At 40.2% G+C, this 13,961-nt stretch overlaps 1 protein-coding gene across 1 annotated transcript in view; it reads right to left on the bottom strand.

Annotated features, from left to right (window-relative positions):
• ryr3 (ryanodine receptor 3) overlaps positions 1–13,961 on the bottom strand; it is a 120,837-nt gene that overhangs the window by 9,355 nt on the left and 97,521 nt on the right. Inside the window, exons 70-92 of the mRNA XM_075458510.1 lie at positions 13,640–13,734; positions 13,237–13,382; positions 12,545–12,632; positions 12,348–12,440; positions 11,109–11,276; positions 10,504–10,563; positions 10,206–10,340; positions 9,598–9,710; positions 8,324–8,420; positions 7,193–7,305; positions 7,026–7,077; positions 6,885–6,941; positions 6,700–6,799; positions 5,433–5,512; positions 5,252–5,328; positions 5,106–5,179; positions 4,123–4,137; positions 3,227–3,307; positions 3,020–3,108; positions 2,808–2,936; positions 2,607–2,711; positions 1,483–1,564; positions 39–1,327 (exon numbers count right to left, since the gene is read on the bottom strand). Coding sequence (XP_075314625.1) covers positions 39–1,327; positions 1,483–1,564; positions 2,607–2,711; positions 2,808–2,936; positions 3,020–3,108; positions 3,227–3,307; positions 4,123–4,137; positions 5,106–5,179; positions 5,252–5,328; positions 5,433–5,512; positions 6,700–6,799; positions 6,885–6,941; positions 7,026–7,077; positions 7,193–7,305; positions 8,324–8,420; positions 9,598–9,710; positions 10,206–10,340; positions 10,504–10,563; positions 11,109–11,276; positions 12,348–12,440; positions 12,545–12,632; positions 13,237–13,382; positions 13,640–13,734 — 3,338 coding nt within the window. The remainder of the gene's footprint in view (positions 1–38; positions 1,328–1,482; positions 1,565–2,606; positions 2,712–2,807; positions 2,937–3,019; positions 3,109–3,226; positions 3,308–4,122; positions 4,138–5,105; positions 5,180–5,251; positions 5,329–5,432; positions 5,513–6,699; positions 6,800–6,884; positions 6,942–7,025; positions 7,078–7,192; positions 7,306–8,323; positions 8,421–9,597; positions 9,711–10,205; positions 10,341–10,503; positions 10,564–11,108; positions 11,277–12,347; positions 12,441–12,544; positions 12,633–13,236; positions 13,383–13,639; positions 13,735–13,961) is intronic.

Here is a 13,961-nt window from a genome sequence, read left to right as displayed (position 1 = left end):
TTTCATGATTCCTTCCAGTCTATTATGTGATGACGGACCTTCTTCTGATCAGTTGTGGAGGACTCGGCACACAGCTCAGAAACATCACCCAGGCCTGGCTCCACATGTTTCCCTCCCTCTTTTTTAGGCATTGTCAGCATCTCCAACATAGTGTCCACCTCTGCGATGTCCCCTGATGGTGTCATTGCTACGTCCAGGCTATGTCCTGATGATTCTGTAGTCTCCACTTTGTCTCCTTCTACCACATCGCCATGGATACCAAACTGAGTCGGGTCAGGCATGTTTCCGAGGATGTCTGTCACCTTAATGTTCTTGGCTCCCTCAACCAGCCCTCCACCAAACATGGAGGACCAGATGACGTGGAAGAAACCAAAGATGAGGCTGTAGATTCCTTTAAAGAAGCCAGTGAACAGCATCCAGATAAAGGAGAAGAAACCCGTGAACATCTCCTTGATGCTCAGCTTCTTAATTTTCTTGAACTGCTTGCGTCCATTTTTAATGGTAAACATCTGGCGCACATCTGTAATCTTCTTCTTGACTGAGCGACACGCAGCGGTGAAAGCAGAAACGGACTCCAGGCCGGCCTCTTCCTCTCCAGCCAGCTCCTCCAGGATGCTGTGCACTTCTTCCTCCTCCTCCTCTTCAGGCTTTTCAATCTCGTCAGGTTCAGAGATCTGCGAGGCCAGCTGCATCTCAAAGATGGTGTCCTCACAGAAATTCACAAACATCTCCATCTTCTCGCTCTCTCCTCCCTCGTTCACCACGTCAAAGATAAACTGACGTTTGGATTCCTTGACTTGTGGCTTTTCCCACTGCTCACGGCTCGACTCGCTGATCTCAAAGTAGACCCTCTCAATTCGCTTTGCGCTGCCCATGATTTCAATACGACCCAGATAAGGCTCAAAGTAGTTAATCAAGCTTTCTGCCAGATCTAAGAAGGTGGAAAGTCGGGAGTCATGGGGCATATGTTCAGACAGGTTGGTCAGCAGCACAGCCACATTAAAGCCGATATCTTTGGCTGGCTCGTGGAATCGCTCCACAAACTCCTTGTAATTGAACATGTCGTTCTCATCGGCCTCTGCACACGAGAGCAGGAATTCAATCTCCCACTGGTTGTACTGCTTCTGACTCTCCATCGACTTCTGGAAGTCCTTCTTAGAAATAATGCCCTTACACTCAGGGTCATACTCCCTGAAGTTGTCAGAGGTTGTGAGATCCTTCAGCTTGAGGAACATATCGAAGAACTTGAGGATCATCTCCATATTGTTTGAAGACTCCACCAGCGTGTCAACCATTTGTTTTCCGATTGTTCCATTCACCACGTTACCTGCGTAGAGACGGCGCAAATTCAGAAATTCTGTTCTGGCTGCAGGTGATGGTTCAAAGTCTTACTAAAGCACATAGTTTGTGTCCAACCAAAGTACAGTGTCTGCCAATTTTCTCTACATATGTACCCTCTTCTTGACAGCTTCAGACTCTTACCCTCGAGTAGAGACAGCAACATGACAATCATGTCCTTCTGTAAATCCATCAGCTCCTTCAACAGCTCAATCTGACTGGAATCCTACAAGGAGATTAGGATCTATTAAAGAGAGTTTTCCCAAAATAGACCACTCAGCCGTTTCCACTGTGCATCCTTTAGATATGACATTTTATTATTATCAAAAGCTGTGCACATAAAATAACTAGAACTGTCACGATGCCCTTGCAGTAATACATTACACATTTGTCTGACAAACAAAAATGTTATTTTATATATATTAGAAAAAAAAAAAAGCATTTACTGGCATTTGCCAAAAGCTGCTATGCCTTAATGAAAAATGAGGAGGAGACACGAACCAGTGTCGATCATTTAGACTTATGCAGCTGCCCTGATTACCAGCCTGTGCATACAGGACGGCCTCCTCTAAGGGGCTTTTGTTGCCCAGCAGATAGGTACCTGTAAGTTGTTTCTTTGAATTCATAAGGTGGGTTCCACCTCTTTAAGGATTACTAAGTACTGCTCCAAATGTCAGATTTAGAAGAAGAAGCAGGATTTAGCTGTTATGCTGCAAACAAGTGGAACAAACTGCCTGTGGAGATTAAACTTTCACCAAATGTAGACATTTTTAAATCCAGGTTAAAAACATTTCTGTTCTCATGTGTCTATGCATGAAATCTGCACGATATCTTTTAACTTATCTAGACTGTTGCTTGTTTTTAAATTCATTTAAATTATTTTATTTGTTTCTCTTTACATAAAATAAAAGCATTGCAGCAGGGAGTGCAAGAAGCATTAAAATACATAAAATTATATAAAGCACTTTGAGTTGTTTGTACATGAAATGTGCTATATAAATAAATTTGATTTGATTTAAAGCATTGCTTACTTTTATGCATCTACCTTAACATATGGAGAAAAGTATATACATATCATAATATTATAATATATTTCAGATGTTTTCAGTCAGAGTATTATTGAGGTATCCAAAGCTATTTAGCTTCTGTACACCATTTTATTCTAGTTAACAAGAGATTACTTAGTTCTATTCAAGCCACAGAGGGTTACATTAAATAAAGTATATTGTCCTCTCTGTAAGAAATATAAAAAAAATGGTTGAATGTACCTGTGACAGCTTCATCTGCATGTTTGCAAACACATGCAAGAAACCCACGACTGCATCCCAAAGTCTGCTATGAGCTAAACTCTGCTGATTCCCAATACACGGGCCCTGCAGGTAGGAGAGACGATGGGAAAAACTGGGTCATAAACATCTGAAAGTAAAGACTTTGCAGAATCATTAGTTTTGAGGGATTTTGCTTCTTACCTGAATATACTCAGTCAGTGAGTTGAATATCTGCTTGGCTACAGATAGAGCTTTGGAGAAGTTGAGCTTCCCGGTCTCATCAATTACATCTTTGCCGGAGTAGTACCAGTAAAAGTCACTGACAGATTCCTAAAGTGGAGATCAGCAAAGAGGAATATCATAACTGACCATGATAAAAGGATGACAGTAAGTCAGTCTTGTGTATTACACACCTGAAGACGGAGCAGATAGTCCACCGTGCTGATAATGATGTTGACTGTGGTTGTGTTTCCAGTTTGGGTTCTCAGGAAGTTCTGGAAATCTGACAGCAACAATCCACTGCTTATAATCCACTGCTTTCTCATTAAACAGTATGGAGAATAAATGTATTCAAACAATAAAATACTCTTGTTCGTCTTTGTAAAGACAAGCAACCTCACCTCCATTGTGTCCCTCGCACAGAAGTTGCAAAAACCGAAACAGATCTTTAGTAAACTCATCATTCTGTAGCACCTTGGAGCCTTGACAGAACAGATGTTTTGGTGAAGACCGATAAAACACCACAAATTGAAATATTTTTGCTTAATATGAGTGGGTATAATGTGTGAAACCCCCCTCAGAAGCTATTAATGTGAGGCAAGCAAGGCAGGTTTCATGTTCAAAACATTTTTGAAGTTCAGAGCCTTTAGATTGCAGATTAAAAACTGAATCCAAAGTGGCTTTTTGTAAAAATGCTTTTATATTAAACAACAGTGAAACACTAGGACATTTCCATAAGCTGGAAGAAGCCTGATAACTTTCACATGCAGGCCACGACTGGGCCTGACAAAGACTAAGAAAGCACAGAATTCACTTTAAAAACCAACCCACTGATCCAGTCAACAGCTATACAAAATATGCTAAATGCAAATCTGTGAGCAGATAAAACCATGTGAAAGTTAGAATTACATATCATAACCAGCTTTGTGAAATAGGCCCCAAGTCCAAAGCAAGACAAAGCTTTGCTTAAGCTGTGGAAGAATCCACAGACCTTCAGTCAAACCCTTGGGAAGTGGCACTGATAGCCTTCAATGATATATTGGATTATCAGTAATAGGATTTGCATTAGTAAATGTTAACGTGGAGGGGATGGGAACATGTAACAGAATGGGACAAGCAATGGATTCTGGTGATCCAGTGTGTGTGCTCTCTAACGTCAGCATGCACAGTGTCTCCCTACAGACATCTGTGGAAAGGAAAGGTTCCAAATAAAGCAGGGAGTTTGGACCGCAGATATGGAGGGGACATTCAGGATGGAAGCATAGCCATATCAGGACGATCTTAATTTGCTATTTACCCCGCTCAGTGTGGACTGCCATCGATGGGTTTTTAAAATAACAGGAAGGAGACAAACGATACACGAAGACATGAGCAAAAAGAGAGGACACCGAGTTACAATACAAAGAGATATGAATACATCAGCTACGAGTGAAAAACAAAGACATGCAGTTAAAAAGAAAATCGTTTACAGCAAGGAGAAATCATAGGCCTGGCTTGCATCTAGGTTGCTTTTTACAAAATAAGTATTCAGTCATGATCAAAAATTCCAAACAGTTGCTGAGACACCAGTAGTAACAGTGAATTGTTAAACACAGCTCAGTGGAAATGTTTAGCAGAGGACTGAATGATGAAAAGACAAACGTAGTTGGATGGAAGAAGAAGCATCAAGTGAAGAGTGTTAAAAGTTAGATGTGAGGGGTCTGTTTTAATACTGGACCATGTGCTGCGAGACCAAATATTTTCCTGTTACTTCAATAGCCTCAGTATCATCAAAAAATGACAAACCAGGAATTCTCCGTACTAAATACAGTGTACACCCTTTCCACATATTTAGAATTTACCCCTACTTTCATTACAGCAAAAGACGGTACAGACACCACAGTGACAACTTAAATGTCTAGAAGACTTTAGTACAAGAAGCAAACTACTTGTATGAATCAAAATTCCTAGCAATGAAATTTTGATTATCTCAGAGGCCATACAGGAAAAAAAAAAAAAAGCCTTTGAAGAGACACCGACATTCACCAGTACCCATGGTTCAGCATTAGCTCTGTGTGTGTGTGTGTGTGTGTGTGTGTGTGTGTGTGTGTGTGTGTGTGTGTGTGTGTGTGTGTGTGTGGTGGTGGTGGGGTTGTAGTATCTTCTGTTGTTTTATAATCAAGAGTGACAGTAAGTGCTCTAACAGCAGAGATCTACTGAACTTCAAAAGAAAACCGTGTCAAAAATCTGCAGCTTGATGAGAAAATATTTACAATATCCCAAAGACATCACATCACTTACTTGAACCTTCGTCTGTCACCATTCCAAGTCCCTCTGCTTTGTTTTGCCTCTCAAATGCATTCAAGTCCAGTACACTAAAAGAACAAACTCGAACATTAGCACCCATCTCCTCTGTAATGCTGCCAGAATAATATGACAATGTTTACCTGCAAGACTGCATCAGTCCTGAGAGACTCTTGAAGAAACCTGCATCTCTTTTTTCTTTCAAGTAATCAAGCATTTTCTGTAATGACAGGAGTAAAGCTCAGAACCTTAAAGAAAAAAAACTGCTAGATTTTGCAGTGTGGATAAACTGGCTGCATTTAGATTAATACTGGAACACCTCACCTGCTGAACTTGCACATTGCCTCCATTTAGGATGGAGATGCCCAGTTTGAGGGTGCAGGTCACCATGGGGCCCAGGCGACCTGATGGCAGAAATTATAGATTTAAATGGAGTATATTTCTCTTGATTGAGTACTAAGCTGTGTTGCTGCAAATTGCTCAAACGGAGTGCAAGTTGTACAAACATTGCCCTCCTTCAGCCATATTTCTTAATGATATTAAATGCATCAAATATAGGACCTGTGCCTAAATAGATTCCAGTTGGTATATTATTTGCTTTCTGTTCAAGAACTGACCAAAATATCAAATAGTCTCCGACCACAGTAAACGCCACTCAGCTCAAACGTAAAAATCATTCAAATTGATGAAAGCAAAAACTGCAGATTCCCAAATTTGCTTTGTGTACCAAAGATATTAACTTACAGAGCATTTCAGCTCTACTTTTAAATACAATTAACAGTATCATGAATTAGTGTTATTATTTGGGATTTTAGTTGAAGAAAACACAATATCTTCCTCTGAAATGTAGGGAATCAGAAGTATGAGGTATTACAAAATGAAAAAATACTCAAGTTTTATACTAGTGTTGTAATTACATTCCACAACTGCATTGTCTTCATTTCTTTTCTTAAACATTTAAAAGCTTTCCTCCCCACAAACCTTCACGCTTCATACCCTTTTTCAACCAACACCAGCTGCCACTGAAACTGTATTCATACTTTGAGAGTACAAGTGACATAATGCTTGTTGTCTGATTAAAATTAATTTTTGCCAATTTTGGAACTGCGCCTTCAGTTTTATCAGAGAATGAGCAAGTACACAACATTTCCCCATTATTTCTATTTTACAACCAACCTGGTCTTGTGAAATGTTGTAAGAGTAACGCAACAAGTTATGTTGCGTGTTACCACTCTGTATCCTGTAGTTGATTTTTTTTTTTTTCTCTTTTTCTTGGCGAGCTAATTTAATGGCATTAAATGGCATGTGAAAGGCTTAAAATTATTATTAATGACAGGGAAAAGTGTGCCTAAAGACATTTATATGATCACAAGGTGCTAATCAGTCTTCCTGTGCCTCCAAGAACAGCCAATGGGTTGTTGGTATCCAGTTTAAAGAGCTGCTATTGTTGTAATTAAAAGGTCAGTGTAATCTGTCAAAGAAAATAAAAGCTGCAGGATTAACAGCTTGAACATAAAGTGCAGATTACCTTTTCATATTGCTGTAACAGAGTTTTGGATGAAAGGATTAGAGACAATCTGATCATTATTACCTTTGCTGGCACTGATCATCTGCAGCACCATTTCAGCTGCCCCACGAGCATGCAGCCTTGCCTGCTGATACAGGATCTTTTGCTTTTCCATCTCTTTTTCCTGAAGGAGAACACACACGTGAGCAATAATTCACAGAAGAGACATTTGTGAGAACCTGTCAACCAAATAGCCTGAACCACAGTACCTCAAATGTCTTTTCTTTCCCTTCTTCTTCCTCTTCCTCCTCATCCTCTGCACAGCTCTGAAAAAACAGAAAATTGTTGAATTTATCATGTTCGGAGAGAGAATAATTCAGACGTGGTCAGAGAACATAAAAGACTACTACCTTTGCCATCATATCCGCATATGCAATATACAAAGGATCTACTTCCAAGTGACTGAAAAAAGAAAAGTCAAATTGCATTACTATCAACTGTAACATGCAGTAATGCAGTGATTCATCGATGTTAAAACTCTGCAACTTGTTTTCGACAATCAGACAATAAAAGGCACCTTCTCTCCGTCAGAGCGTTGTGGCTGAAGTGGAGGATGAGTTGTTGGAGAGGGTCAGGCTGAGTCTCAGCCACCTCCTCTTCCTCTTCCTCCACAATCTTCATCGGGGTTTTCTGCAGAAATTTACGGGTGTAAGGGCTTAGGTCAGCCCAAATAGTATCTTACATACCAATCACCCCCACAGCATCTTTAGTACTTCAACATTTTCTTCACACAAACTCACCATGATACCTGTGTGCACATTCACACATTTGACAAAAACACTTACACGAGTAATTCACATAGCACACAGTAATTCATCTGGCACCAGCATGCAAATTAATGTTTTTTCCCAGTGATTCTTGGAGAGGACAAGACAAGGAAGTTAAAGAGTGGATTATGAACTGTGTTGGAACACGTTTTCAGAATCATGCATTTTGGAGCAAACAGATGCAAGCAGTAAGCCGTTCGGTGATGTAATTTGAACATGAAGAATGATACTGAGAAAGAGGGACCATCACAACTACACAAGTCTTCACGAGTCCAAACTAATCAGAATTGTGGAATTAAACTAACTTCCTCCCAAAATAAACTGATAACTGATTTACTGTATTGGAAGTTCTACTTTCATATTTACTAAATGAGCACGTTTGAGCGTTTTGATGAATTTGCTGCACATCTGCATACAATGACCTTCACATGACTACGCGAGCATGCCACTGACGATATGGCCACAGAACGTACTGTAACGTCACCTTCACACACTTACAGAGTACAGCGAAAAGACAACTGATGGGTTGGATCCAGTTCTGACAGCCAAACAGCTAGTAACAGTCTCCTATTGTAGTGAAAGGCCCTCCTTACCACTGCAGTCAGAAAGGCATAGCCTGCTTTTTTAGAGCTGTGAGCGCCGGAGCTGGCCCTGTGTCTCCTGAGTTGGTCATGCAGCCTCTGACCCCTGACGGATCTCTGCCTGAAGGATCTAGCACGCTTAGAGCGGGGGCCCCTGGGTGCTTTGGGCGAGGTCCCCACCCGGGCGTGCTCCCAGGGCTCAACGGGTGCGGAGCTAAAGAAGCATTCTGCAGACAGGACTGGCAGAGGGGTGCCAACACAGGGCACGTGGGGCGTGGGCAAGTCGAGCCCAGTACTTACTGCCAGATCCTGAACTAGCTTCTCCTCAAAGGAGTACTCCTCTCCCTCTATCCAAAGTCTCTGAAAGCCCGGGATGAAGAGGTTGATAGCACGATGCCTGGGAAGGGGGAGGTGAGGGGAGGTGGGGAGGAATGAGGGGAGTGGGGAGGGAGGTACAGTGGCATTAGGGAGGGTTCTGGTGAGTTTTTTGGAGGAGACAGGAAGGAGAAATGTCAGGGGGAGGAAGGGGTTACAGGAAGTGCATTTCAGGCAGGATGGTGATTGGTCAATGTGGGATCCACTGGCTCTTCTGACTGGTCATGTTTGGTTTCTAAAATAACTGCAGTTACCTCCAGCAGGTTGGAAAATTCTTTGTCGGAGCATGCACTCTTAAAGATAGATGTGCAGTTTTCCAACACATCAGCAGGTCTATTAAACTTTTATCATAACTTTCAGGTATTAAGTTAAAAAAATACATATAAAAATCACGTTAAACAAGTTCCTCCACAAAGACAAACAGATATGTTGGAAAGCAGCTCAACCCTACTCAAAATGTTAGTTGAAATCATTATAGTAAGAGTGAAAAATTACATAAAACAACCTCAAATTTACTAAGAATTATGTTGTAAATGGCTAATCAATGTGAAGACAAGACTACTTTGTTCTTTCTTCTTCTTTAATTTCTTCATTTCTTCCTTTAGACATCACCTGAAACAAAACAGAGGCCTGCAGCTTGCAGCGTGTTTCCACTTTCCATTTAAGTTTGCGTTTTTTCAGTCAATTCTCTGCCTCATTCTAGCTGACCAATCAGAATCAACAGTGCAGAAACAGTTGGTTGCTAGGCAGAGATCAGTCCATAGCCTGGTAGATGGAGGGGAGGGTTGAGCAGATGAAGCATTTGCTCTTAGTGTCACTTTACCGTCAGCAGGGAAAACAGGCGGTCAAAGCTGGAGGCTTTGAATGCCCTTTCAAGCCAAACCTCCCGATAGCCATTCAGGAAGTAATTATTATTTTTGTATCTGAGGGAGGATGAGGTAGTGTTATGCAAGAAAACAACACAGAGGAGAGAATGTCATTAGGGAGGCGATGAGGGATTTACATGGCCACAAAAAAATTGACCACCCATCCAACCCCCCACAGCTTTTAGTTATTGTTGTGCACTGTTAGATTAACAAAAAGCAGGATGTAAAAATGTGTTGTTTAAACAGGAAATTCCCATATTTAGCTATTGACATAATCAGTTTCAGATGTTTGACAGTGGAGAGGAAAATACAAACAAACCTAAAAAACCTTACCTTGGTAGATTGTAAAGTGGAGCCATGCGGAAACAAGCCACTACAGCACGCTTCCGCTGTTTAGAAAGCAGCTTCTGCACAACACACTTCTTGTTCCTCAGAGGTAGTTCCACCTGAGATATGACAGGATTTGTGAAATGGGGTCTGCAAAACATGCTGAGAAATGCGCAGACTTTTTCTACGGTTGATATATAATTATATAGAAATATTGATAGAATTTTAATTTCTAGTATATTATTTTTGGTCACCAACATTTGACAGATTAGCTCAGTTAAACGTCAGTGATTTTGCTTTTGCACTTTTCTAAACTTTTAAAAATGTTCACTTTCAGTTCTGTTACTTCTGCAGACAAAAAAAATGAATCACCGAAGGACAAAGATTAATTGTGAAGATAACGTGTACCTTAACTGCTGAAAATAAATGTTTCTGGCAGCTCTACTTTGATCAAAACATAATACATCTGTGCCTGCTAAAGTAAAGATTGTTTCTTTTGTGCTACATCTTGCTTTGTGACAGCTGTTGCGGTTGTAATATTTAGAGGCATTTCGTGGGATTGCCCATATTCATTGCCCTATCCTGAAGGCAGAAATGGAAAAATGTGCATTTACCTGCTCCAGGTGGAAGACTGCAGCAGAGATGCTCTGGATTCTCTCCACACCGTTTTCTGGGTTTGCAGACTCCTCACTCTTCACCACAACATCCTTGTACAGATTCAGCTGCCAGTGAACAGCGGGATCTTCAGACTGGAAAAACACACACAAAAATAAGTCAAATCAATTAAGAAACCACTGTGAATTATACACAACAGTACTAATTAATAACACTGCTTTTCCAGATTTGTGGTATTGTGAGAAAAGCAGTGACATTAAAGGCTTGCTGCTTAAATTGCTGAACATGTCATTTTACCTTGTCCTGAAGGTGCAGATTCTGACGCAAGTGCTCCTTCACCTCATCATCTGTGTCTTTCTGCAAGGAGAAAGGGTGTTCACAACATCAATATTGCACTACAGTGTAATTACCATTTCTATACATTAAAACTTGACTATGCATATCGAGCCATCTTAATATTTCATTTCTTAATATCTGCTGTATCATAGAGGAATTATTGTTCTTTGATCTTTTGAGATATACCTCAACATGATATAGAAGTTCAAATCTACAAAACAAATTGCAGTTTAAAAAAAAAAAAAGTGCAGCCATGAAAAGAAGTATCGTACAGAAAAAAAAAAGCCCTGTAAGTCTGCTCAAGAGGCACCACTCCACCTAAAGAATTCTGCACCAGAGCAGTTCGTAATCTTTGTCTTCAAAAAGCTTAAAATGATCAAATCAGAATACTGGTAAAAACCTAAGATGAGGCTTAATCTTCAGAGCATGTACTAAGACATGGAGTACATATGACCTCTGCATAAAAAGGGACTGCTTCCTCCCCTAAAAAACTAACATTATAGGATGTTATTCTGTTCAAAGGTGGTCTAAAAGTATTTGCACCAGTTCCTGTTCTGACAGCTCACCAGGCTGTAGCGTATCTTTGCCAGAGAGATGAGCTCCTGGTCTCCTGGGCTGCACATGTTCAGGCCGATGGGTAGCAGCTTCTTCAGGGCAGCTACAATCAGAGACGTTTGAATGGAGTAGTATTCACCACGACGACGCTTGTGTTTCCTCTCCTGGTCCCCACCGGCCTACAGACAGAGGTAAGATTGAAAAGATTATCCATTGAGTATGATTGTATAAGAGCTTATGGTTCCCCGTGTCTGTGCTATAAACAGGCCATTATATGCCTTTTGGGGTTTTTCCCTTTCCGGGAATATGTTATCTCTGCAGAGAAATACACCACTGCACACTTTTAATGGTTCATAAGACATGACAGAGGGATCACTTTAGCCCCACTCCCCCCTTTTTCTTTTTTAAGCAATATTATGCTTAAAAAGTGGCTAAAAAGGTGACAGATGGGGATGTACAGTAAGTTTTTTTTAAACATTAAAACGTGTGAAGCTAATGAAGACTCCTATGATTAAACAATGAACTTCTGAATAAGGATGATATGGACACTGCAAGTGGACCCTTCAAATATATTTAGCTCTCATCTGTAGAACATCAAACGTGTCCAGATTCAGCTTGTTCAGCACACAGCAGGAACACGAAAGGTGCTTATATGAGGAGTTCTCCTTAAATTACATCCCTGTTTCAAGAAAAGTTGTTTTCCAAAATGCAACAAAATGTTTAATCTGTCCTTCGTTTCATTTCTTTGAACCTTTATTTAACAGACAACTTCACTGTATACCCACTGAGATGTGATTACCTGATCTTTACTGGAAATATCTTTTTGAAATTCTTTTAAAAATGAGCTAAACACATGCTTTTTAATGTCTTCCTCTATATGTCTTGATGAGGTCAGATTATGATATTTTATGGTTAGTGGTTCATAATGTTCCCCCGAATAAACTCAATGAAAGGATTTCAACAATAACTGGTAAACTTAACTGATTTATTTGATCCAAATTTGTCATTGTTTAGTTGTTTTTCTTTACATCAACAGATTCCATAAGAAGACCAAAACCAGAGGTGAGTGCATTAAACTTTTTGACCTCTCTACCCTGGGTGCACCACTTGGCCCTAAGCCCATTTGTCCTGAGCAGATATATATATTTCATAAGCAGATCGCATTAAGCTTGATGTGAAGCACCAGTAAAACAGGAATATATGGAACGTTTATTCGGAGGTATCTTAACATTCAACATTCACATTTTTACCTTGGACATCTTCGCCTTGCCTTCACCAGTCAGAAAACCCAAATTGTTGATCTCATTCTGAATCACAAAGTTTTGCTCCTCACGCTTAAAGTTCTGCATTGAAAAGACAAAGAATACAAGTTATTATACTATAAACTAAATATCCTATAAAGCTGTTTTTGCATGCAATACTGTGATGAGAGAGTGGGGAGACTAACATTTGACTTGCACCAGAGAATGAAGATCTCAGCCACCATCCTGAAGATCTCAGTGGAGTCCGCATCTGGCTTCTTCAGCCACCTGGACCTGAAGTGGATAAAGGCACGGACCAGACACACTTTGAGTAGAAGTATGATCTACATCATGTTTGTGAAAGAGTGGAGACAAAAACTGTTTGTGCAAATTTAACAGGCTCAAACTCTCTTAGACCAACCATTGTTTGGTACAAAAGGAAAAGGAAATTGGGGTAAATTAGGTCTTTGTGACTGGCTGCTAAGAAACAAACTGCCTAAAGATCCAACTTAAAAGTGTTTTTTTGTTAATTGTCTGTTATGTGTAGACAGCATCGGTTCAACTCTTGTTTTATGTGCCTTGTGTTTAAATTACTCTTAAGTCAGTGTTAAGTGGCTTATCAGAAAAGAAAAGGTTGAAAATGGGCGATAAGGCAGCAAAAGTTGATGGAAAAAGCTCTCAGAAGACTTTCAGAAAGTCTGGCTCCCTGATAGCGACATCAATAACCTATAAAGCAATAATAATCATGGATAGATAGGAAAAGAACAAAATGGATATAGTGCAGAAATGTTTGCAAGATATAATAGGTTCTTTTTGAGTCCTCAACTTCAGCAATTTCACCCCTTAAGAAAACAAACAAAAAAAAAAGCTCTTAATTAAGTCTGAATGTACATTTTACCGGTTATTGTCCACATAATGAATGAGCATGGGGTAGAAGGCATAGAGGTCCCTGCAGAGCATTGCAAATTCATCCAAGATGAGCAGCTCTGCTTCCTGGTTGTCGCCTTTACTGTCGGCCTTCAACAACTCCTCTTCACCCACTACCTATGATTGCAAAACATATCAACAATTAAAAGTATCAACACTTAAGAACCAGGGAGGATCTCATTTCATCGTCCTCTCTCATGATAGTGGTGTTGTTACGGTCTGCATAAGCATTCCTGACTGCTAACAGCTTCATTTATACTCTTCGGGTTCAGCAGCTACTGTTGGAGTCAGCAAAAGATCTTTTAAGCACAATTCAGTCAGCAGTGGATAATATATGCACCCGTTACACTGTGCGGTGCATTTTAAGCTCTCACCTTCACCGTCTTCTTCCTTAGTTTGTCCAGTGTCGGCAGGAAGTGGGCTCTCAGCAAATCTGCCCCGGCTTTGCAGATGATTGGCTGAGAGTAGACTGGAGCCCAAGATGAGAAAAATTAATCTCTGCACTAAGAGAATGATGCTCTCCACAATAAATTTGATTTATATTGCAGGTTTAGAGCTCACAGACACCAAAATGATCAATGCGTCTCTGAAGAATATTGGCTGTGCTGCCAGATGGATATGTATTTAACAAAAAAAAAAAAAAAAAAAAGAAAAAAACTGGTTTGGAGATGGGCATTAAATATCACACTAATTACA

This window comes from Odontesthes bonariensis, chromosome 24, assembly GCF_027942865.1.
Source record: "Odontesthes bonariensis isolate fOdoBon6 chromosome 24, fOdoBon6.hap1, whole genome shotgun sequence".
Lineage (NCBI taxonomy): Eukaryota > Metazoa > Chordata > Actinopteri > Atheriniformes > Atherinopsidae > Odontesthes > Odontesthes bonariensis.
The sequence above is the reverse complement of the archived record's forward strand: the minus strand, read 5'-3'. Positions and strand labels throughout refer to the sequence as shown.